The sequence below is a fragment of the Tiliqua scincoides genome, chromosome 2, assembly GCF_035046505.1.
Source record: "Tiliqua scincoides isolate rTilSci1 chromosome 2, rTilSci1.hap2, whole genome shotgun sequence".
NCBI lineage: Eukaryota > Metazoa > Chordata > Lepidosauria > Squamata > Scincidae > Tiliqua > Tiliqua scincoides.
This window is the reverse complement of record NC_089822.1, coordinates 71,844,452-71,867,024: the sequence shown is the minus strand read 5'-3', so window position 1 is coordinate 71,867,024 and position 22,573 is coordinate 71,844,452. Positions and strand designations below refer to the sequence as shown.

Sequence of the window (22,573 nt, the reverse complement as noted above, 5' to 3'; positions counted from 1 at the left end):
TCTCATGAGGAAGCTTACACCATGGCTTACATTCAAGTGACCTGTTCCAAATAGGATTTTGGATGCCCTGTATTTTAATGGAAGCCTCCCATATTTCTGGTCACCAAAACCCTAGGGTCGCTTCCCTCAATTTTAGAATAGTTATCCAACATTCCTTTCAAGTTCAGCAAGTAGGCTGTATCATTTACATTTGATGAGTACACAGTCTCCCATATGGCATGCAGATCTGGGTTAGTAAGTTCTCTGCAGTATAATCTTTAATGTGCTTTTTATATGATTGAAAATTGCTGCCATTCAAAACCAACCAACATATAATTAGCAATTTCCTTATGGGAGGAAGTTGAGCTAAGTGGCTTCTGTCCACATTCTAAATAAAAATACTGTTCTCAGTAAGACAGAAAATAGAAAGCTGTTCCTGCATTCCAAATACTGTCAGGCTGCCCACTATATAACAACATGAATGCACCTGTTTTGCTAGGGGGTGAACTGAAAGCTATATCTTCAAGTAGAACTGGCTTTGCAGGGCTGGTTTAGCTGAAATTTTTACACCTTTTATTTTTATTTTAAAGAATTTTTTTAGTTACGTAAAACCAAGAAATACCATTTCAACAACAGCCTGTTGTGTCCCATTAGTTAAGTATTTTATAAGATATTGGAGTCTCATTCCTGAGAGTTTTGAGCCTGTTTTTGCTATTTTGACTAAACACACCACTATCTTGGTAAATCAATATGTTAATTGTTAAATCCAAAACAACAGTTTTGGATAAGAATTCTTCCATTACAATAAACATGATATTCAGTTTTAGTGTATCACCTTTTCATTACTATTTTCTGAGGTTTTTCAAACATGAATGTTCAAAGATATATGATGATATATGTAGTAACAGTTATACATTATATGAACAGTTATGCTATTTAAATGTTCATTAAATAGCAGTTATGTGCTATTTAAATGAACAGTTATGCTGTTCATTTAAATAGCACATAACGTATACTTCTCCACTGACTTTTATTGATTTGCTTCAGTACTTTCCATTCGTTTTGTGTGTGTATGAAATCTTCAAATGTACTGAAAATCAAAATGTTTTGAGACATCTACATGTAACAGTACCCATAATCTTGTCTTTCCCACACACAAAAACAAACAAGAGGCAGAAACAAAATAGCATAAGGAAATTTTATTCTGAAAATATGGCAAGAGACTAAGGCACTTCAAACACTTAAATATATATGACTGAAGTGAACATGACAGGCAATAGCTTTCCATGTATTCGTGCTCAGAACTATATACAATTCCTCTTGAGATAAACTCCTTTCGTCATCTCAGGGGTTATGTAGACAATAAAAAGCTAGTAACGGTTATGCTTAATGTATTATTTTAATTACTATGGAATAAAAAGGGTCAAAAATACTGACTTAGGCCCAAATCCTAACCAACTTTCCAGCACCGCCATAGCAGTGCCAATGGGACGTGTGCTGCATCCTGCAGTTGGGTGGCACTCATGGAGGCCTCCTCAAAATAAGGGAATGCTTGTTCTCTTACCTCAGAGCCGCACTGCCCTTATGTCAGTACTGGAAAGTGAGTGAGGATTGCGCCCTTAATCTTTTAATATAAAAGCTGTACAAATCGGCAGCAACAACTTTTTTTTTACTAAGTTTCAGGTCCTATTTTGACCCATCTTTCATTGTTAAGCCATCAACCCACCAGCTGAATTCCAAAGAGTTAACACAAGCAATTACCACTTTATTTATTTAAAATATCCTTTAAAATAACACTCAATATCATTTTGGAATGACATTTATAATAAAAGGTTTCTTGCCAACAATTCCAGGAGTAGCAAATATAAATATTTGTAAAGAACATAATTTCTTTTTAAGTCAACAATATTTGTCCAAGGGAAAGGGAGCACAGTTGTAACCAAAAGGATATAGCTTAAAATAGTATGTAAGGTAACAGAAGAATATATTCCTTAGCAGAGAAAGAAACAAGACTTTGGGCCCAATCCTATCCAACTTTCCAGCGCCAGTGCAGCTGTGCCAACATGGCGTGTGTTCCACCCTGCAGCGGGAAGTAAAATATGGAGGCCTCCTTAAGGTAAGGGAACATTGTTCCCTTACCTCAGGGCTGCAGCAGTGCTGGAAAGTTGGATAGGATTGGACACCTGATGCCATTTTCTGGAGGTTGAAAAGATGAACAAAAAATGGTTACAGCTACCAGAGCAGGTTGCATGTAATCACACCCTTATGGCAACTCTCCCACAAAGCAAGACTCATATGTCCACCAACTTATCAAGAAGTTAGGAGAGTTGTCTACACCTCTCTGTAAACCTACAGCAATATGGAGAAGATTGCCCAAACTATGTTGTGAGCAGGTGCACACAAATGGCCATGGGGAGTAATATAAAGCAACAATCTGGCAGTTATACTATCTACACTGAACTGAAGTAACATTGATGTTGTTCTAACCCTTTTCCTGTCAACATTACTCTGTCTAGCTCTAGACATCTGCTTTCAGTTTGCTGGTGAATTCAGGCACGAGACAATTACATTCAATATCTGTCACTGTAAGACAGTAACCACTAGCAGCTTAGAGGTGATATTACCGTTTACATATATTTGTGCATTAGCAATCAAATGTGCCTCGGTGGGTAGGCCCAGGAGATGGCTTTCTTCCAAGTCTCGGAGTGCCCTGGAGAAGAAACAGCAAAGGACCATTAAAAATAGGAAATAACAAAACCTATTTCAGTAAGATACTGATCCTTTCAGCTCAGCTGCATGTTGCTGTTGAACTCAGGTTCAGTGCAATTCCACCAAGCCTGAAGCAGTGTGACACAAAGCAACTGTTTTCATCCACACATGGCTATAGAATATGATTTCCTGAAACATAGCCACACTGGTCAGAGATGAAAATAAATGCAGCAAAGAGCAGGACAGGAACAATGGTGGATTGCTGCAATAGAAATGAAAAGTACCCTGAATGGGAGAGCCATCTGTTTCTGTTCTGGAGACAAGAACTTGGGGGCAAATGTGTATCCTTTAATCTCTACCATATGCCACTTTGTGAACACTGGCTAATAAATTTGACAACATGGTAGTTCTAGCAGGTTTTTTTTTTTTTTTTGCACATACAAATGCTGCATATAGATGTTACAAGACGTTACAAGTAGAACTGCTGAACTGAAGACACATAGGGAACTACCTTATGTGAAGGCAGTCCACTAGCCCATCTAGTTCAATCTTATCTACACTTGCTGGGAGCAGCTCCCTAGGGTATCAGGAATTTTTCTCTGCTTTACCTGAGGATTGAACCTGAGAACTTCTGTATGCAAAACAGGTACTCTACCACTGAGCTATACCACCCCCACCCCCCCATGGAGGGATATACTGCCAGTAAGATGCAGAGTAAAATAAAAGATATAAGCTAAGATTGCAAGTTTTGGGAAGAGGTCTTGCCTATCTCATTTTCCCTGAGGACCAATAATCCTTTTAGTAGATATGATTACATAAACTCACAATTTTGTGTGTGGAATGTTCCATGTACTCACCGGGGACTGGGTTTTGGAAAAATTTACATGAGCGTAGAGAAGAACAGCTATATCCTTGTGCCCTGCATCAAGGGCTATTGAAAGCGCTGTGCTGCCATCCTAGAGAGAGAATGCACATTTTATAATCTTTTAAATGATGCAACAACCTTCAGATATTGAAAGATACTGGGGGAAAGGTCCAGTTACTCAGTCAGCCAAGACAATATAGAAACCCATTAAAAACAAAACAAACATTTCATTTAATTATAATGTGTGACAAGCTTTGTGCTTCTGTTTTATGAGGCAATTCAATTGCCAGGGGCCTCATAATTTCTCTCAACAAGGGAGCTGGATTATTGCTGAGTGCACCATTGCCATAAGAACACTACAAGCAATTCTGTGACTGTTTCAGGAAAATGAAATATTGTTCAGGAAGGCAAGAGGGGGAGAAATGTAGAGAGGAGACAAATGTTAATCAAATATGAGAATGAGCTGTGATAACTCCCATTAACAGAAGACAGCCACATTCTTCTATTCCAAGTGTTCCTAAAGAGCTGCCTATTCGTACGACTGAGATTTTGCTTGATGATGTGCAATCTGACACACTTGCCCAGTACTCAGAATTAAAGGGTGGCGGAATGCATTTAGTGTCATCCACTGAAGGAGGATACTGTTGTAATGAAACATTTAAAAATATCTTTATTTCCGTCACTGTGAAAGCTTCCTATATGGTTTGCTTCAATGCTTGCTATTTCTTAATCCTACCTTTGCTTTAATAGCCTTCCGTTTTCAAGAACATTTTGTAATCTGAGCATAGCAAGAGACAAGGGCAGTGATTCTTGAGCATAATTTTATACAAATAGACAATTATTGCTATTGTTCGTTTTTATTTATTTTGTTCTAAACTTTTATCGTGTAAGTTGCCCTGAAAAGATTTTTACGCAGCAAGGTTGAATATAAATTGATGAAACAACCTGTTAATTGGTATACACCTCTGTGTAAAGTATGAATTCAGTGATGTGTGTTTGAATCTGCATGGTGCACACAGAGGTCAGAAACGTGTCTGCATACAGACACCAGAGCTCAAATTTTGAGGTCTGTGGTTTCAGTGAACTGGAGCCAGAGCACCAATGTCATCTGGGACTGGAAATGGAGTCCCCAGCAGTTGTGTGTTTCCCAGCATGCTGCCTGCACAGCAGCATGGGATTGAAGAGAGGTGGGAAAGAGAGAGGCAGTAATAGCAGTGGTAACAGAGGGCCCAATCCTATTCAACTTTCCAGCACCGGTGCAGCCGCAATGCAGCCCCGAGGTAATGGAGCAAATGTTACCTCCAGCCTCTGTGACTACCTCCCCAATGAAGGAAGCAGTGCATACCCCATTGGCATAGCAGTACCAGCACTGGGAAATTGGATGGGATGGGGCCCAGAGTCCTCAGCAAAGCTGAATAGTGAGGCACCACTGAAAAAAGATGGTGGAAACCTGGGACTGAGAAGTAATAGTAAGAATGGCGAACTCCAGGGCCTGACAGAGTCTGAGACACACAGTGAGTCAGGTGCCTCCCTAACAGGTAAACATGTGGTGGTAGGTCAAGTTACAGTGCCAGCCACCCCAACAATAGTGCACCAATGAGGAAATAGTAGCCACAAGTACTTTTACCATGTCCTCAGCTGAAAATTAGTACAATTTGCCTGAGGTGGGTGAAAAATGGATGCATTCTGCCTAGAGGTTGGAGGTGGCCACCTTAACAAGTACATTCAAACACACTCAAGCAAATTGCCTGTATTATCATTAGCCATCATTAGCTTTTTAAGTAACTCTTGCAGTGTAGAGAACTGCGTACTATTTTACAGGTGAATGACAGAATACCAGTGTCCTTCACCATGTTCAGCAACCTGGTCTCATGAATGTTGCACAACATGATGATGCCTACCCCTGGATAAACAATGACAGTAGCAAAATACTAGAAGTGGCAGAACCAAATTTGTTCCCTGAAATATGCAAAACAACCCTTAACTATGTGCATCTTACAGCAATACTGCAAACAATTCATTTGGACAATGAAACCTTTCATTGGCATACACATAATGAATAACTCCAATAAAGTGGCTAACATCACCAGCACAGTATGAATAACTGTCACTGTACTGCATGAGATGTGAACAGATAACCCATTTGTGCCCAGCCCACAGTTGTATACATTTTATCCCTGTTGCACATATGCAACATGGGCAGAAATGGCTTAATTTGGTCCTTATGGTGAAACTGTGGTTACTAACACACAATGTTAGGTAGTGTATGCTTGGTTAAGGTACTATTAGTTTTCAGACCATGAGATTACTTGCAATTTGTGGGCAATAGCAAAATAGAATTTTAGCAATTTGATTCCAGCTAAATTTTGCATAGGTCTAAAAAAGCAGATTCCCCATTTTTCCTAAGAAACACATCACCAGTAAGCAGGAATTAACTGAAGTACTGACAGTTTGTACAGAAAACTCACATTGTCCTCCAGAGTGCCATTACACCCAGGCTGACCGAGCAAGAGTTTGACTATCTCAACATGTCCGTGTTCACTAGCACACATCAAAGCAGTGGAACCCTCATCATCCTGGATGTTGACATCTGCACCACAGGCCAGCAGAGCTTTCACCATATCTATTCGCCCATGACTCACAGCAAGCATCAGAGCCGTTTGTCCAGCCTGTGTACAGAAGAACATGAAGTAAATATATCCCTGACCCATTAGCACAATGGAGTCTTATTCAGTCTGACATCTATACGTTAAGACATAAAAAATTCATTGTGAGCCCTTCTGGGCAAGGGGACCATTTTTCAGTCTCTCTATGTAAAATGCTTTGTTGAAAAATGGTCTTAAATTCAAGGGATTCCCTTTATATGTCAGGGACTAGAAAGCTGGGACTTGTAGCAAAATGACTTTTCTCCAGTCATTTGGAAGGAACATTCTTCCAAAGAAATTATGTAAATAGGAATTAATGGAGACCATACATACCCACATGCCCTTTATTGGTCTTAAGAGGGGAATTTTCTCCCATAACAAACAATGGAATAAAGGTAGGAATAGGGACTGTAGAAAGTGGAATGCAAGCCTGAACATGTATAAATTAGTACAGCTCCACAGGGGAGCCATCTCTGACATGAGCTGAGAACTTCACATCAGGCAGCAAGCTGTTTTTGAGGGGGGGAGGGAAGGCACCCACCTGCCACCTCACACAGCCTGCAGCCTTCATCACGCTGTTACCTCTCTCCTGTAGCATCCAAAGCAATTGCCCCAGCATACTCTTCCGCTTATGGATGCTGGATGGAATATTGGGAGCCCAGTATTCCCTCTACGGCCATTAAGGAAGGGGCAGCAATGGTGCTCAATGCTGAGGGAGAGACATAACCCCCCAACTTTCCCATTATCTCTCTCTCTCAGTGTCCAATGCTACAATTTCTAATCTCCCAGCATTCCCTTCACTGGCCACTGGAGAGGGCTGCATGGCTAGACGCCAAGAAAAACATAAACTCTCCTCCTCCCTTTGGTGTCCAGCACTGAGACCACCCACCATCTCCTCTAAAGGCCAGTGAGAGCCACACATTCTCTTTGATGAGGGAATGCTTGGCTTCCACTGGCCATTATAGGAAGTGGTGGGGGCACAGGATACCAAAGGAGGGAAGTAAATGAAAAAGATGAAGCTGGGGGTTATTCTCCCTGTTATTCCCGCTAATGGTGGAAACACCACCAAGAGCTTTAATTGCCTTGAAGAGCTTGGAGGGTGTAGGGAGGAGAAACAAGAACATGCATAGGTTCAGCAATACATAGGTCCAGCAATAGCGAAATCTAAATATCGAGCAGGTTCCTTGAAGGTGTTAAGATGATATGTAGTTGGGGCTGCAGTAAAAAAGAATTTAAGAGCAGGGAATTTTTATGTCTAGTTCTTTAAAAAGTTGAGGATTTCAGTGCAGGGAAACATAGAACAGGGAGACTTGTAACGGGGACTTCCTGTAATCATAACAGCACTGAAGACATGCATCTGTTAACACATAAATAGAATGAGGTCAACTTTTTTCTGTTAAATCTGAATTCCTTGGAGTGAAAAATGAAAAACAAGAGAGCACACAGCATGCACATAACATGGAATGATCTCAGCTTCCTCCAAGTTTCGTATCTGAAATGACATTCACGCTACTGAACTGAACAGAGTCTCAACTACTGGTCTTGTCTGTCCTCCATGCTTCAGATGAGCTGCATACTGTTTTGCAAAGTAATATATGATTATTCAGGCATCTGTCAATTTCTTAATTGAAAACGAAACTTCTTTTTCTTAATTGAAAAAGAAATTGAGGAAAGCTTCTTGATATTGCAAATAACAGCCAATCAGCAGCATGCACAAGGTGCTTCTCTTTTAATCTTGGGCAATTGTTTTATTCAGAGTTCAACCATGGGAGGAAAAAAAGGTATGTTTCAACTGAACACAGTAAGTGCACATTCATAGCTACCCTATGGCTCTAAGAATATTTCTTCACCCTTAGAAATGTTTCAGCAGTGCAGGTCCAACTCAAACCATTTTTTTAGAACAAACTATAACAGATTAAGTATGCTGCAATGTGCTGACGAACAATTTCTCAAGGTATTGGGAATGGCAGCAGGGGAGGGAAGCAGTGAAAGAAGTTTGCCTTTTCTCAAGGCTCTGTCTTAGAAGAAGTAAAAAGTGCATATACAGATACCAAAAGTGGACTGGTTAACTTCCTATAATTAGGAGAACAATCTGGAGTTAATTATACCTTAAGTACGCTAAAATAATATCAGGTTACCACAATATGCCAGCAAGATACATTGATTAAAATAATTGCTCCTACCATTTTTTTTAATACGATGGGGTACTAAGGCAGAAGAGTAGTATGTTCATAACTTAGTGGAATGGGGTAGAAATCAAATGTGTTTGATTTCACACAAGGTACGCAAAAAGCAATCAAACTGCACCAGAAAGTTGTACTCTTATCTGCTCAGGAAGTCCATCATTACTTTGAATGATGAAAGCCTAATGTAGCAGTACAAACCTGGCTGGCCTTAGCATTCACGTCTCCACAGGCAAAGAGTTCTTCCACTATTCTCATTTCTTTCTCTGCATCCACAGCTGCAAGAGCAGCCAGCATAATAGGGGTATAACCAGCCTTGTTCTGGTGATTTACGTTGCAAACATCTGCAAAGGGACAGATGAGAGAATCTCTTGAGAAAGCTGGAAGCAGCAATTGTACAAAAGAACTGAATAAACTGTTATTAGAGCAGACTTTTGGAACTGCAGCAATTGCTTACATAGTGAAGATGATTCAGAAGAACTTCTAAAGGGAAAGGGGGGGCTGGCTCTAGAGCCAAGTAAACAAAACAAATCACTTTATTGTAGACATGACAGAGGAGCTGCAGACAGGGCACAAAGTCATGTTTCATGCAATTGCTAAGACAGTTAACTTAATGGCAATTGTTCAAAAATTCTATGAACAAAACTATAGACAGTACCAGCCTCTGGCCAAAATGTCAGGTATGCAATAGAAAAACCTCAGATGTACACAGAACATCACACAACAGTTAAATAGCGGAGAAAATACAAGACTAAAGTTTCCTATGAATTAAAAAACACCCCCTCTACCTGCAGTACCATTTCAAGAAAACACTTTTGACATGTTTGGAAGCTTTAGAAAGGACCTGCCAATTGAATGGCTTCCTACATGGCAAAGTATTTAAATGGAACCAAATGGATTTAATTCCTCTGAGGAAGTGCCAGGAACCAATAAAGTCACTGCTGCTATTCAAGGGTTATATGTTAGTTTTATCCTCCGCTCCAAAGGTTTCTTAAAAACAACTGCTGGGCTTACAAGCTTGTTATTCAAGAAGTCTGGAATGTGCTCATCTTTCCATTAAAATATTAAAAAATATCTAAATGGAAGGAATATGCACACTTATTGAAAACATCAAGCTAAGGAAAAGAACAATAAGCTTCAGACTTACAGGCTGCTATTTTTGAGCGGATGAATCAGAAGCAATTGGACAAAGAAAGTACTAAAAAGAATGTGTGTCCTTCTCCCTGAAGTGACAGCAATTGATCAAGCAAACATTTATAGTGAACTGTCAACTACATCTTCCACTGTAGGCTACATATATAGAAGGTTCAGTTATTACTTAAACTGTCAATGGAAAAAGTGAAAACTGAAATCCAAGTAGCCTTACAGTTTGTTTATTTGAGAGATTTATATCCCGCCTTTTCCATGCCAAAGCAAATGCCCAAGGAGGCTTACAAAGCTGAAGATGTTAAATACCATATAATATGATTTGGAAATTATTAAAAGCAAAGCCAATTCTAATTCAATAGATCTGTTTTAACTGAAGTATCCAGCAGCCTTCAGGTGCACGCTGGTAAAAGGGAGATTCAGAATTCTGGAAAGAATGCTTTTCAATGCTGCAAAAGTTTTTGAACCAAGGAGTTCCATTCAAAATAAATATGGTTCAGAAGAAAAATAAAAATGAAGTTAATGAGGTGCCCTTATGTCCAGCTCGAGCCATAGTGTCCCATAAAGGCATTCTGACAACTGTAAGTATCTGAGTTGCTGCATTCATTAAAAACTGCTTCTACATAATCAAACAATGGTAGAGGCAGCATTCATCTACAAGGAGTATGCTAGTATTCTACATCTGAACTGCAAGGATAAAGCATCAGGGCAGGAAACAAGAATCTATATGGCTAAAGGATTAAGTGGCTTCAGGAAGCGGTAACTCGAATCTGCTTGCTGGAAATGAAGTTATGAAGAACTTAGGGATACTAGAGAGTGCTAAGAGGATAGTTATTTAAGCAATGGTGTAGTGGTAACTTTTGAAGTGCAGAAGCTTGTCATGACAACCTTGCATAGCTGCATCTCACTAAGATTTTACAACAAAAATCAACTTTCTTAGAGTGTTTTCATCTCCTGCCACTTATTCCTATTTTAAAACTTATAGTTCACTAAAAGCCAGTTCATCTCTTATGTCTCAAGTTTAGCACAAATATATAAATATTGAAAAATAGATTGTAAAAATCCCATGAATATGGTGCATTCGAGTGCTAGTCTTATGCACATTTATTCAGAAGTAAGTTCCACGAAGTTCAGTACAACTTATTCCCAAATGCATTAAAGCTACAATTCTAGGTAAATGTAACATGAACTACATATTGTCTTATCTCTTGGGAAAGATAATCTAGATCAGGGGTGACCAGCCTTTCAACTTTAGGGCTCCTGAACCTTTAACTAATGTGCAGAAGAGAGAATCTCAGCAGGTGCAGCTTGTCATCTCACAGATAACAAGTAGCACCTGCTGAAATTCCCTCCTCTACATAATTGTTTAAGGTCCAGAAGACCTAAAGTTGAAAGGTTGGCTTCCCCTGATCTACAGACAGTATTTGCTCCTAAGGAAAAGTCTCAGCTTTCATCCTACTGTGCCTGAAGCCTTTTTTTTTTTTTTTGGCCAAAGCCCTCTGAAAAAAACTTTCAAATGTAGCACCTGAGTACTTATGCTGATCACTGCTCCTGCTATCAGAGAAGTCCCAGTGCTTTGTCCTCATTCCTCCTCCTTCAAGTACACCTTTCTGCTGAAGGGAGATTAGGAATTCATGAACCTATGAGATCCCAGAACTGAACCAAATATCCTACTGAGAAGAGATCAATTACAACTGGAAATTGTAATTTTTCACACGCAATTTTTAGAAAAGCCAACTTACTTGCATCCAAAAGCAACTTTACAATCTCAAAGTTAGAGTGGGAGACACTGTAATGGAGAGCTGTGTTGCCATTCCCATCTGCCATGTTGATAATGTGCCTAAGAACTGCAGGAGAAACCTCTTCAAAAGCAGCTATGTAGTCACCAACCATTGCAGGAATAGCAGACTTTTGACTCGACACTCGAAACCACTCATGCTGGATGGTGTTTAAACAAAACCGCTGCCAAAACCAAAAGAAAAAGGTTTTCAAAGAAATGTTCTATTTATAGTGATTTATGTCCCCTACTGACATTGCAGGAAAAAATCAGTATTTCCTTTAAGTCAGATGTGGACAAACATCCAAAGCCACCACAAATCAAAAATGCTCTTTGTTTCTCCAATTTTGGTACAAGTCTAACTTCTTGTATGTCTTTGTTATTTTAGCAACATACTGTTGAAAGCAAAGCACTTTAAACATACTGTAAACACTATGCATGAAACATTAGTGCCTGCTGTAATAAGGCTTTGGAAAAAATATGCTCAGAGACAGTACAAAGATACAAAGTGTGTGACTGGCGATTGACAAAATAGATGTCTCTTTCACTGATTCTTTACACAGAGAGCAGTTCACCTGTGTGGAGAAAGTATGCCACACTGATACATTGCTAAAGGCTGCTCAGTTGCTTCAGAAATAACTCAATGTGTATAGACACAGGCTAAAATTTCAATACAGAAGCGGCAGATAGACCATAAAGTTATGGTCTTTATATGGCAGATAGACCATAAAGTTACAGGTAGCACAGGCTAACCCTGTGAGACGCAGAACATAAGAGGAGCCCTGCTGGATCAGGCCCAGGGCCCATCTAGTCAAGCTTCCTGTATCTCACAGCAGCCCACCAGATGCCTCAGGGGGCATACAAGACAAAAAGGTACTTGCATCTCGCTGCCACTCCCCTGCATCTGGCATTCCATTTACCCTCATACACTCCCAAATGAAGACGCCAGATTGCACTAGGGTTTAACCTGTGCTAGTTTATTAAACTCAGTGACCAATTTTTAATGCATGAAACCTACTGAACATACCTTCCGTCCATCACCAATCTGGGGTAGGCGAAAAATTGACATCCATGGCCAGTTCGGATGACAGAAAAACATTCCTACCTGGCCCTCATAATGAGTGACCAGCTAATCTCAGACTGTATATACCCATCATGTAACCTGCGATGGAGTTTTACTCCAGAAAACTGTCCAAACCCATTTTAAAGGCATCTAGGCCAGATGCCATCACCTCATCCTGTGGCAAGGAGTTCCACAGACTAAGTACATGCTGGATAAATAAATATTTTCTTTTGTCTGTTCTGACTCTCCCGACACATCCAATTTTAGTGGATGTCCCCTGGTTCTGGTGTTGTATGAGAGGAAAAAGAGCAACCCTCTATTCACTCAATCGATCCCTTGCATAATTTTATATGTCTCAGTCATGTCCCCTCTCACGCACCTCTTTTCTAGACTGAAAAGCTTCCAACTCTGCAGCCTTTCCTCATAAGGGGGGGTGCCCCAGCCTAGTAATCATTTTGATTGCTCTTTTCTGCATCTTTTCTAGTTCCAGTATGTCCTTTTTAAGATATGGGGACCAGAACTGAACACACTACTCCAGGTACCATTGATTTGTACAATGGCATTATAATATTAGCTGTTTTATTCTCAATCCCCTTTTTAATGATCCCTAGCATGGAACGGGCCTCCTTCACTGCCGCTGCATGTTGGATCGACACTTTCATTGAGCTGTCCACCAGCACCCCAAGAGCTCTCTCCTGAGCTGTCACAGACAGCTCTCAGAAATGAGAGGTAATTGACAGTGCAGACGTACCTATACATGACATGCCCATTAACACATCAAATTTAGCTCTTGAGTCAAAGTTAGACATATTTGGATACATCTCTTCAGCTTGCTTTTTAGATAACCCAAATTCTCAATTGTGGTAAGTATTATTGGAGACCTCATTACTTTATGTTGATTTTACATAGTGTTTTATGGCCATATGGAATAGTTCCTCATATTTAGTTTGAAGAATAACTTCCCAAAGACAATTGCAATTTATTCCAAAACATAAGACTAAACTGCGACATTATCAAATAGCTTCATTTGGCTTGCTTCCATAGTACAAAGTATACTGCAATTGAACTTCACCACAGTAAGAGGGGAAGGAAATTTATTTCTATGTTTGGTTAGCGAAAGAACACATTCCAGAGCAGAACAAACTTTACACTTTCATAATCAAGTGGAACACTAACTCCCTTTTCTGTGTTCTTTCCCATAAAAATTAGGAGTACCCAGGTCATATAACAGAATATACTCAGACGTAAGCCCCACTGAGCTCACTGAGCCTTCTTTTTTTTAAAATGTGCATAAGATCTTAGCCCTGGTGAATGGTAATGCACTTCCTAAAAACAAGAGTGTGCTCCACAAGGCTTTAAATAAGTTAATTTGATACTGCTGACAAAACAAACTATCAGAAAGTGAAATCTGCAAAGACAAGTGGGCAGAGGTCTTTTGAGATAGGACTAAAAAGAATACTACTGAACACATGGGTTTCAACATGTCTACTTCAATCTGTACATAAATGCAACATTCGCCATCCCACAGCAGTCACTTCAGCATTGATAGTAGGTTAGACATGTGACACAACTAGCTTTACTATATGAACAGCCTTGAGAAAAGGGCAGGGGAAAATTATCTGCCAAGAATTCCCTAGTATTATTAGTGCTGCCTTGGCATAATCCAGAATCCAGGAAGGTACAGCATGTTAAGTGGCTATGTATTTATGCTTCACTTGTACTGACAGACCTACAAATCAAATACCTACCCAATTCTCTTGCACCCCTCAGCTCTGAATAGAACAAGTAATCTGGGTACATATACTTCATAAACACTGGACTTACTATCTCCTTGCTGATCATGGCCTTTGGATTGTCAATGTTGTTTTTAAGTAGATGGCAAGCAGACAGCATCTTCTCACTTAGTTCATACCTGGCAAAAGAAAAAGAGGCATTCTTAGATAAACACTTTTTCCAAAACTTAAAAAATGCCACAAAGAAGATCCCTTATCTTATCTAGGTACCTTATCTAGGTACCTGAGTATGGCATCTCATCTGGCAACAAAATCAATGGCGTTTCCCCCTCTACAGTACATTGTTCTTTCACTGTGTTGGCTTTAAATCAAGAGTACAGTATATGCCCAGGGCTGCTATTGCCCAGGGCTGAGCAGCGGATCCTAAAACTTCCAAAAGTTTCTTCATAGTCATAAACGGGCACAGCAACTTTCTACCACTACTCTCAAGCTACTTGAAGACCACCGTGAAGACTATCTAGAATGAAAGCCTTCTCACCTGAAAATTCTGATCCTGCATTACTGGGTACAAGGTGAGACCAAACAGATCAATGCAAGAGTTACTGTGCAAATTTTGTAAAGATTCATAGAACCCAGGCTAACCCCAGCGCAACAAAAAAAGTTGGCTACCTGAAAACTGGGCTAGATAAAATCTAAAAAGACTAGCCCTTTAGTTCATATTACTAGATATACCCTCAATACTGCAAACACCTTGGCAAGGTGCAGGTTAGTCACTCATCCGGTATGCATACAATCATGGCATGGGTCATTTTGTCAGGGATGTTTGGGTTAGGCAGGACAATGCTTTCAGCGCCAGTAAATTAAGCAGGTGTTATTTCTAGTCCTGTAATTCCTTAACTCAGTAAAATGCATTAAATTATGCCACATAATTAACAGTGTAACTTTTAATAATAATGATAGAAACATTTAATAAAATGGCATATCATTAAGAAGAGCTCATCAAATAAATATCAATTGTCACTGGTTTGATAGCTACTGAAATATCAAACTAGAAGAGGTTTAACATTTGTTTTCTGCCACTGTTGTGCTACTTTGTCATTTATTTAAATATCTTGACACACTTTACATGTTAGCAGAATCCCTTCAGCTCAACTGATATTTTATATTGGCTCTTATTTGTAACCACATTTCTGACTTTAACATATTCATTATGCAGGAAGTAACAAAAATGACATGCAGTGCTGTCCTGCATCTGGCACACTCCTTGTTACATCTCCAAAGCTCTCCTAGCATTATTTACCACTGAACACTCTTATAGTTTTGAACTGGGGCAGCTACATACTGTTAAGCACTACCTCCCCTCTCCCATGGGGAAAATGATCAACAGTTTTGCATTCTAGAGTTATTGTACTGCTCCAATGATGGCTGCCATTTTCTCCCAGGAGCCCCTTCGGAATGATGCTGTTACGAAAGTTAATGGTGGCTGGTCAGCTCCTAAGTTCTTCCACCAAGTAGCGGTGGGAGGGGGGGGGGAGAACTGCTGGAAAAAAAAAAAAACAGATAGCACTGCCAACAATCAGATGTAAGTTTCTTGACCCAAACATTTCTCAGGTCTTTCCTGCTTTCCCAGTTCTGGTTTCTGTCTCCCCAAATTTGCCACCCATCCCAAATTTCAAAGCAAGGCTCAGTACTAATTGTAAACATGTCAAAAATACATCGTACCTCTCTCGGATTTCCACTTTTTCAGCCTCAGCCTCTTGATCTTCTACTACTTCTTCCCCTCTGACAGAGTTAACATCTTCACCATTCAAGCCAGGCTGTTCTTCCACCGTAAGCAAACCGCTGTTCTCTATTTGAGTGTACTTGTTTTCATCACATTCATCATCAGACTCAGAGGAAGAACTTTCTTCTGAGCTAGAATCATCACTTGATGTTGTTTCATACCTACATGACAAAATGTTTTACCAATACTCTGTTAAAACAAATTTATTCAGTGCTAAGCAGTTTGCTATACATAAATTTATGTCATTTAATAACCAACTTAACTTGCGATTCCAAATTTCTCATACATTTCAGTTGTGGTGATGACGTTACTGTCTCCATAAAAATCTTGTGACTTCACATTGTTTAAAATTACATTAGTGTTTATATTTTACAGTTCAACTTTGTCAGTGAAGAGAAACCACCGGATGTGCATATTGCAGGTAAACACATACAAACATCATTCAGTAAACATACTGAACATTTGATATCAATTCAGATGACACTTCTCTAGTTTAGAGGCTCAGCATCTTCTTCACTGCAATTTGCAAAGGGGAGAGATGAGCAAAGATGGCTCTCCCATTGCCTTGCAGCAGTTCCTCATCACTTCATTAACATTTCCACTCCCTTCCCTCCTTTTCTGAGAAGAAAAATATGTTTTGTTTTTTTAATGGGGCCTCCATAAAGTTGTGCTACTCCACCGAAAGACATGGAACCCATGCAGTATGCACATCTATTGGATGAAAAACTGATCACCAAAATAAATTCTTAAGTTGCCACAGTATAAAATATGGTTCTTTTTTCTCTCCACTAAAATTGTGATTTAGAATAAAAATGGAACTACTTTACATTGTGAGGATTTTCTTGGTGCAATCATTATTGGCAACAAATATGGTCTAAAAGCTTGGTTTCTATGGCACAAGAAAGAAAAAAGCTTCTCTGAGCTTCTTACCCGCCGTTTATACCAACAAACTGCAGATTCTTCTTTGCGTTCACATCCTTTTTCCCATCTTTTTTCTTCATAATGGACTTTAACATGCCCTCATTTGCACATACTGAAACAGAGAATATGAAGGACATTTCTTAGTAAAGGTTTTGCACCACTTGCTTGAGCAGCTATAGTTTCAGATATTAAAATCAAGCTGTTCCAGTAAATCTAGAGTTGTGCAGGAAGAGGAAAAGGCATGCAATATGGAGACATCAGCAAACAAACCTGTTTCAATTAACACTAAACAGAAGGCCCTATTCTGGTCTTAAAAGAAAACTTATATGTATTTGGACACAAATGAAAGTCAATTCAACCACTTATTTTAATATACTGTACATGCTTTTCCTTTGTGCTGTAAGACAGGTTGCTATTCAGTTTGGCTTCTGAGATATTAATATAATTTATATATAAATATAATTTATTCAGCTCTTTTAGTCCTGTTTGCAAGTAAGCAATGCTTAAAATATTAATGGATTAAGGGTACACATTGTCCTTTGTGTGAACTATATTTCTCCTCACAATGCTTTATTTGACAGCTATTGATAAAAGTATTTCTATGCTGTCCTTTTCTACCAGGGAGATTCAAAGCATCTAACAAAGCTGCCAATAAAAGTACACAATACAGGTAAGGCAGAGCCATGCAGACGTTCAGCTGGAAATTCTACAAGGTGGGTGCCACAACGGAGAAGGTCCTCCCATGTAACAAAAATTAGAGCTTTTATAGGAAAGTATCTCCAGATGATTTCACGGAGTGGGCAGATTCATGCATGATCCTCAAGTCCTGAGCCATACAACAGGTTTAAAAGGTAACCACTAGTACCTTTACTTAAGCCCAGAAATGAACTGGTTGCCAGCATAAATGATTCAACAGGGGTATGTCATGGTCACAGTTATACAAGTTTGAAGTTATACAAATCAAAACATTCATTCTTTTTTCTTTTCTTTTTTTATTAGCAGAACCAACTAATCAACAATAGCAATATATATATATATATATATATATTGGCCCAAAAAGTTACCATAGAGTCCAGAGGCAAGCTGGTCATCTGTCAGGTTAATTGGTGCCATTGCACTATCTTGGGAAGGTGAGGCTTTCTGGTCCTGTCCCACTCCTACTATGGCAGTCTTTTCACTCCTGGTCCCAATCTCCTGTCCCAGTTTCAGTGTCTGAGGGCTTGAAACTAAGTGAGAAGTACCACAAATCAAGTTATCTTCTTTTAGCAAGGATAGCAGATAAACCAAATTTTGCCAAACCAAGACTTCTGCTTAACATCTCTCCTGTTTGTAATTTTAAGTGTTTCATTCCTTGAATACTCTGCAGTATAGAACACAGAGAACAGTGCATTCTGTTGAAATAAGAAATAATGTACTATCGTTATTAAAAATACACACCTGAAGTTGTTACTGTTCCCTAGTTTTAAAGTACTGGATATTCAGTCAGCCTGTCTCCCTCCTTCTTAGTATCATCCTCTCCAATGGCAAACTACTTCTTTAAAAAAAATAAATCAGGATGAAGAAGTCACATATTCCTGCTTTTGCTTCAGTAGCTTTTACAGAAGCATAAGGGGGGAAAAAAAAACACCTTTCCACTAGAAGGTTGGACAGTTCATGGCTATGACTATGAAGTATAGGTTCTCCTTAGCCACATGCTATTTTATATATTCAATAAAGGCAGCAGGCAGGGCTCTTGCCATGAGGAGATTATTGCTCAGCAATTATTTCATGAAGACAGCCTAAGGCTGCAATCCTATACACACTTTCCTGTGAGTAAGCCTCACTGAACTCAATGGGACTTATGTCTGAGTAGACATGACTAGGATTGCGCTGTAAGTGTGATACTACACTATGGTAGTACTATCATGCAATTTTTCATTAACAGAGGGCTCATTTGAACAAGAAAGTACAGAGCACGCATGGTCCTTCCCTTCCTGTCCAGGGTAATTCAGGGCTTTTCCTGACTGAGCATCTCATTCAACACATGGAGCTGGTTCAGGCAAGAGATAAATGAACTGACTACTTATTGGAACAGCATCAACCTTTGCAGTAAAAAAAAAAAAATTGGGTACTGACTGAAGGGCTACAATCAGAGTCTAACTAGATGACAGAGATCCATGATGAATGTCCCACCCCTTTACATTTTAGCAAATATAAGTCACTGGGGGACAATAACACATATTTCAGACTGGGGACATAAGGCAGAGAGAAGGATTGGTAGTGTGGAGAGGGGGACTGCCAGTCTCTGGGCAATGACTAGAGGAAGCGAAGGAACAGAAGAGAAGGAAGAATGACACACATAAAGCAACATCAAACAAAAAAACAGAAAGTAATTCTTGGAAAGGGTTGATAAATGAACTGAAGGCTTCAATTTTACCACACTTTCCTAAAAATGTCCCATTGAACTCAATGGAACTTGCTTCCAAGCAGACATACCTAGGCTGGTACTGAAGAGAGAGATGCCGGGCAGAGAGGGAGAAAGAAAGCAAAGTGGCTACGGTTGCACAGGAGCACTACCATCACACTGGTGGGATGACTCACATTTAGTTAGCACATTGCTGGCTTGCCACTACTCAGTTGACTCCAAAGTCAGCACTACACGTGTGCAGGAGCCAGGAATGGCATTCTGTAGAATAACGGAGGTGGGGGCAAGATTTGGCATTGTATTCCCTCGAAAACCAATTGGGGAGGCAGCAGTATGGTGCAATAGTACCACAGCAGTGTGTTTAATCCACTGCTTAGAGCAACTGTTTCACCATACCACACAAGAGGGCCAGCCCTGGTTATCAGTATAATTGAACTTTACCATTCATTCAGTAGGTCATCAGCACTTCAGCAGCTGAGATTCAACAGGCTTGTGCCTATTCAAGTAGCATGTACATAAAACAGTTTCTTAACGGGGGGGGGGGGATGGGTGGGTCAGCACAGCAGAAAGAAGGGAAAAAAGACAACATACACCTTTTATACCTCTGCATACTTTCAGAATCCCTTATCTGCATGAATAATATGCTTACTCAGCAATGGAAAAAGTTTACAACCCATATGCAAATATCTGTCCTATTTCTATGTGGAACACGTTTTAGGCCCCTTCACAGCTCCTTTAGTGTACAGAGATATTCTGATCACTTCAGCATGCCTGCCTAATGAAAATATGTCATGCATACCTCAGACAACTGCAGGTACGAGGTGACAATGATCTCTTCTACCCCACTGAAGAGGGGAATTGCAAGGGGAGGAATAGAGAGGAGACTTTAAGGTAAACTTAAGGGCTCTCTCAGAAGGATCCAATAGGTAGCAAAGAATCTGTATAATCTCTAGAGTAAAACGGATGGGCTTTGAATTGCTGATTAAAATGAAAGTGCAAGGATAAGCAGTCTATAGATACAATATTAACTGGGAAAGGAGTTTCTGACCTCTAAATCAGGGGAGAAGGGAAAGGCTACATCAGAAGTTTGGAAGAAGTTTCCAGTTCTCCTGTTAAGTGACATTGTCACACAAGGAAGCTCCTCTCACACATTCAAAATTGTGGCTGTGAGCTGTACGGTTACTTCTACTACAATAAACATACTTATGGGATTGGCAGTTAGCCTGCTTTGGAAACTTTTATACAGGCTGCTACTGTGGATAAGTGAAACCATGGATATGGGACGTGCATATGGCAGACAGGAGACTCCTGTATGTTTAACCAGGAAATGGGCTAACTTTCCCAATGCAACATGGATAACTTGAGGCTATGACAAAAAGTTCAAAAACATATTTAACTCCTTCACTTTCTTTCCTTTAAAAACATATTTACACACACACACACCCTTTCCTTACTAGTCATCTTATAGAAGGATGTTGCTTGGGCCTTAATAGAATGAAGCTATCAACTATCACTACGGCCTGTCAAACTGGCACCAGAGAACCATGCCTCAGTGATTTAGCTATGATATATTTAGCTCTTTTCCCTGTTTTAAATAGCAACTTTACAAATGCAAGTGAGAAATAAAAATGCAATGGCCATATATGTATATAACCATATAGAAGGCCCAAGTAGGATTTTACTGCCCATACATATTCTCTTTCATCAGGCTTCTGAAGGGTGTGCCTGATCAAAAATGTATAGTTGCATAAAACAAAAAGGGGCAGGATCCATTCATTTAATGAGATAGCTAAAAACTGAAAAGCAAGCAAGAACGTATTTTTATCTGACTGAAGATAGTTTCTGACCAATTCCCCACTCAGCTAAGATGCTCATAGGGCAACTTTGCACCAATCACTCTCTCACTTTAACGCTACCTCACAGGGTTGTTATGAGAATAAATACACACTGTCCTCAGTTTAAAGGCAGGATAAAGACCTAATAAAATCAAAAGACTTATATGTGAGCATCCCTTTTATGGCATGCTCACATAACACAATATTATTAATGCTGCTTACTGAAGATTTGTTCCTTATGGGGGTCAACTACATAAAAGTGTTTAGAAGTCTTAAAAAGGAATGGGTGCATTCAAAGTGGAAAGGAAAGTGGAAAGTAGTACAATACATTACTTTTACATTAAAAAAGTTTTCTGATGTCTCAAAGCACTGCCTGATTTACACCGCTGAAAAGAAGGGCCACTTTATTCATTTGCTAAGCACTTTTCTGTTCTGTAAGGCACATGACAGCAGCAACATACAGAACAGAAACAAAATCTACCAAAGTTGAAACCAAACATTTATCCTGTTATTTAGAAATAAAAAAATAACTAGCTTGTTAAATAAAACATGAATGAATGAAACACTATTGCATTGTGGTAACAAAGCCATTAAATTCCAGTCAGAATCTATAAATTCCCAACAATGCTGACAGAATACATCTGTAGATTTTTAACAATTTTACAAAGAGGTCCTGCTATTCTGCAACCGAGAGTTATAAATCTGGGGTAAATCTTAGTATCTAGAAAATGAACCAGAATCTTTTCTCCTTAACTGGGCCTCCAGAACAATAGAGAACCACACCCCCCCCCCCAGCAATGAATACTACAGTAAAGTTGCCTGCTTTGTGTTTCTCATTCTCCCTTCAGTACTATATATTTATGCAGTGGCCTCACATTTTTCACGACTGATTTATGTGAATTCAAGTATATGCACTCAGTTCCCCTCCAAAAGGGTGGGGGGGAGAGAAAGAGAAACAACTGTCTGCAATTCCACTTAGGCTGCAATCCTAACCACACTTTCCTGACATTAAGCCACACTGAACAAAACAGAACTTACTTCTGAGTAGACCTGGTTAGGATTGTGCCCTTACTCAGATGATGATGATGATGATGATGATGATGATTATTATTATTATTATTAACAGTATTTATATACCGCTTTTCAACAGAAGTTCACAAAGCGGTTTACAGAGAAAAAGCAAACAACTCATGGCTCCCTGTACCAAAAGGGCTCACAATCTAAAAAATGCAAAACACCAGCAGACAGCCACTAGAAAAGACACTGCTGGGGTAAGGAGGGCTAGTTACTCTCCCCCTGCTAAATAAAAGAGGAGCACCCACTTGAAAAAGTGCCTCTTACCCTTATGCCCTGGAATAAGCAAATGGGAGAATAAAACTGCTGTTCCCTCAGTTCTCATGTCTCTCCTACTGTGCTTTTAGTTCATAAAGAAACAGCACATATTTGTTGACTTTAAAGGGGTTCACTTCTGCAGAATTTTGGCTTGATGCACTGATCTCAAAATGTAGCACTTGCATAAGATGCGGGCCA

General features: G+C 39.5%; 1 protein-coding gene across 3 annotated transcripts in view; it reads right to left on the bottom strand.

Moving 5' to 3' along the window:
• Positions 1–1,163: 1,163 nt before the first annotated feature.
• The window catches only part of KANK1 (KN motif and ankyrin repeat domains 1), a 147,536-nt gene continuing 126,126 nt past the window's right edge, over positions 1,164–22,573 (bottom strand). For all 3 annotated transcript variants that reach the window (XM_066614750.1, XM_066614751.1, XM_066614752.1), the window contains 9 exons: positions 17,869–18,030; positions 16,814–16,916; positions 15,823–16,044; positions 14,192–14,279; positions 11,270–11,489; positions 8,583–8,725; positions 6,022–6,222; positions 3,546–3,644; positions 1,164–2,689 (listed from right to left, as the gene is read on the bottom strand). In XM_066614750.1, coding sequence (XP_066470847.1) covers positions 2,624–2,689; positions 3,546–3,644; positions 6,022–6,222; positions 8,583–8,725; positions 11,270–11,489; positions 14,192–14,279; positions 15,823–16,044; positions 16,814–16,916; positions 17,869–18,030 — 1,304 coding nt within the window. In that variant the 3' untranslated portion in view covers positions 1,164–2,623. The remainder of the gene's footprint in view (positions 2,690–3,545; positions 3,645–6,021; positions 6,223–8,582; positions 8,726–11,269; positions 11,490–14,191; positions 14,280–15,822; positions 16,045–16,813; positions 16,917–17,868; positions 18,031–22,573) is intronic.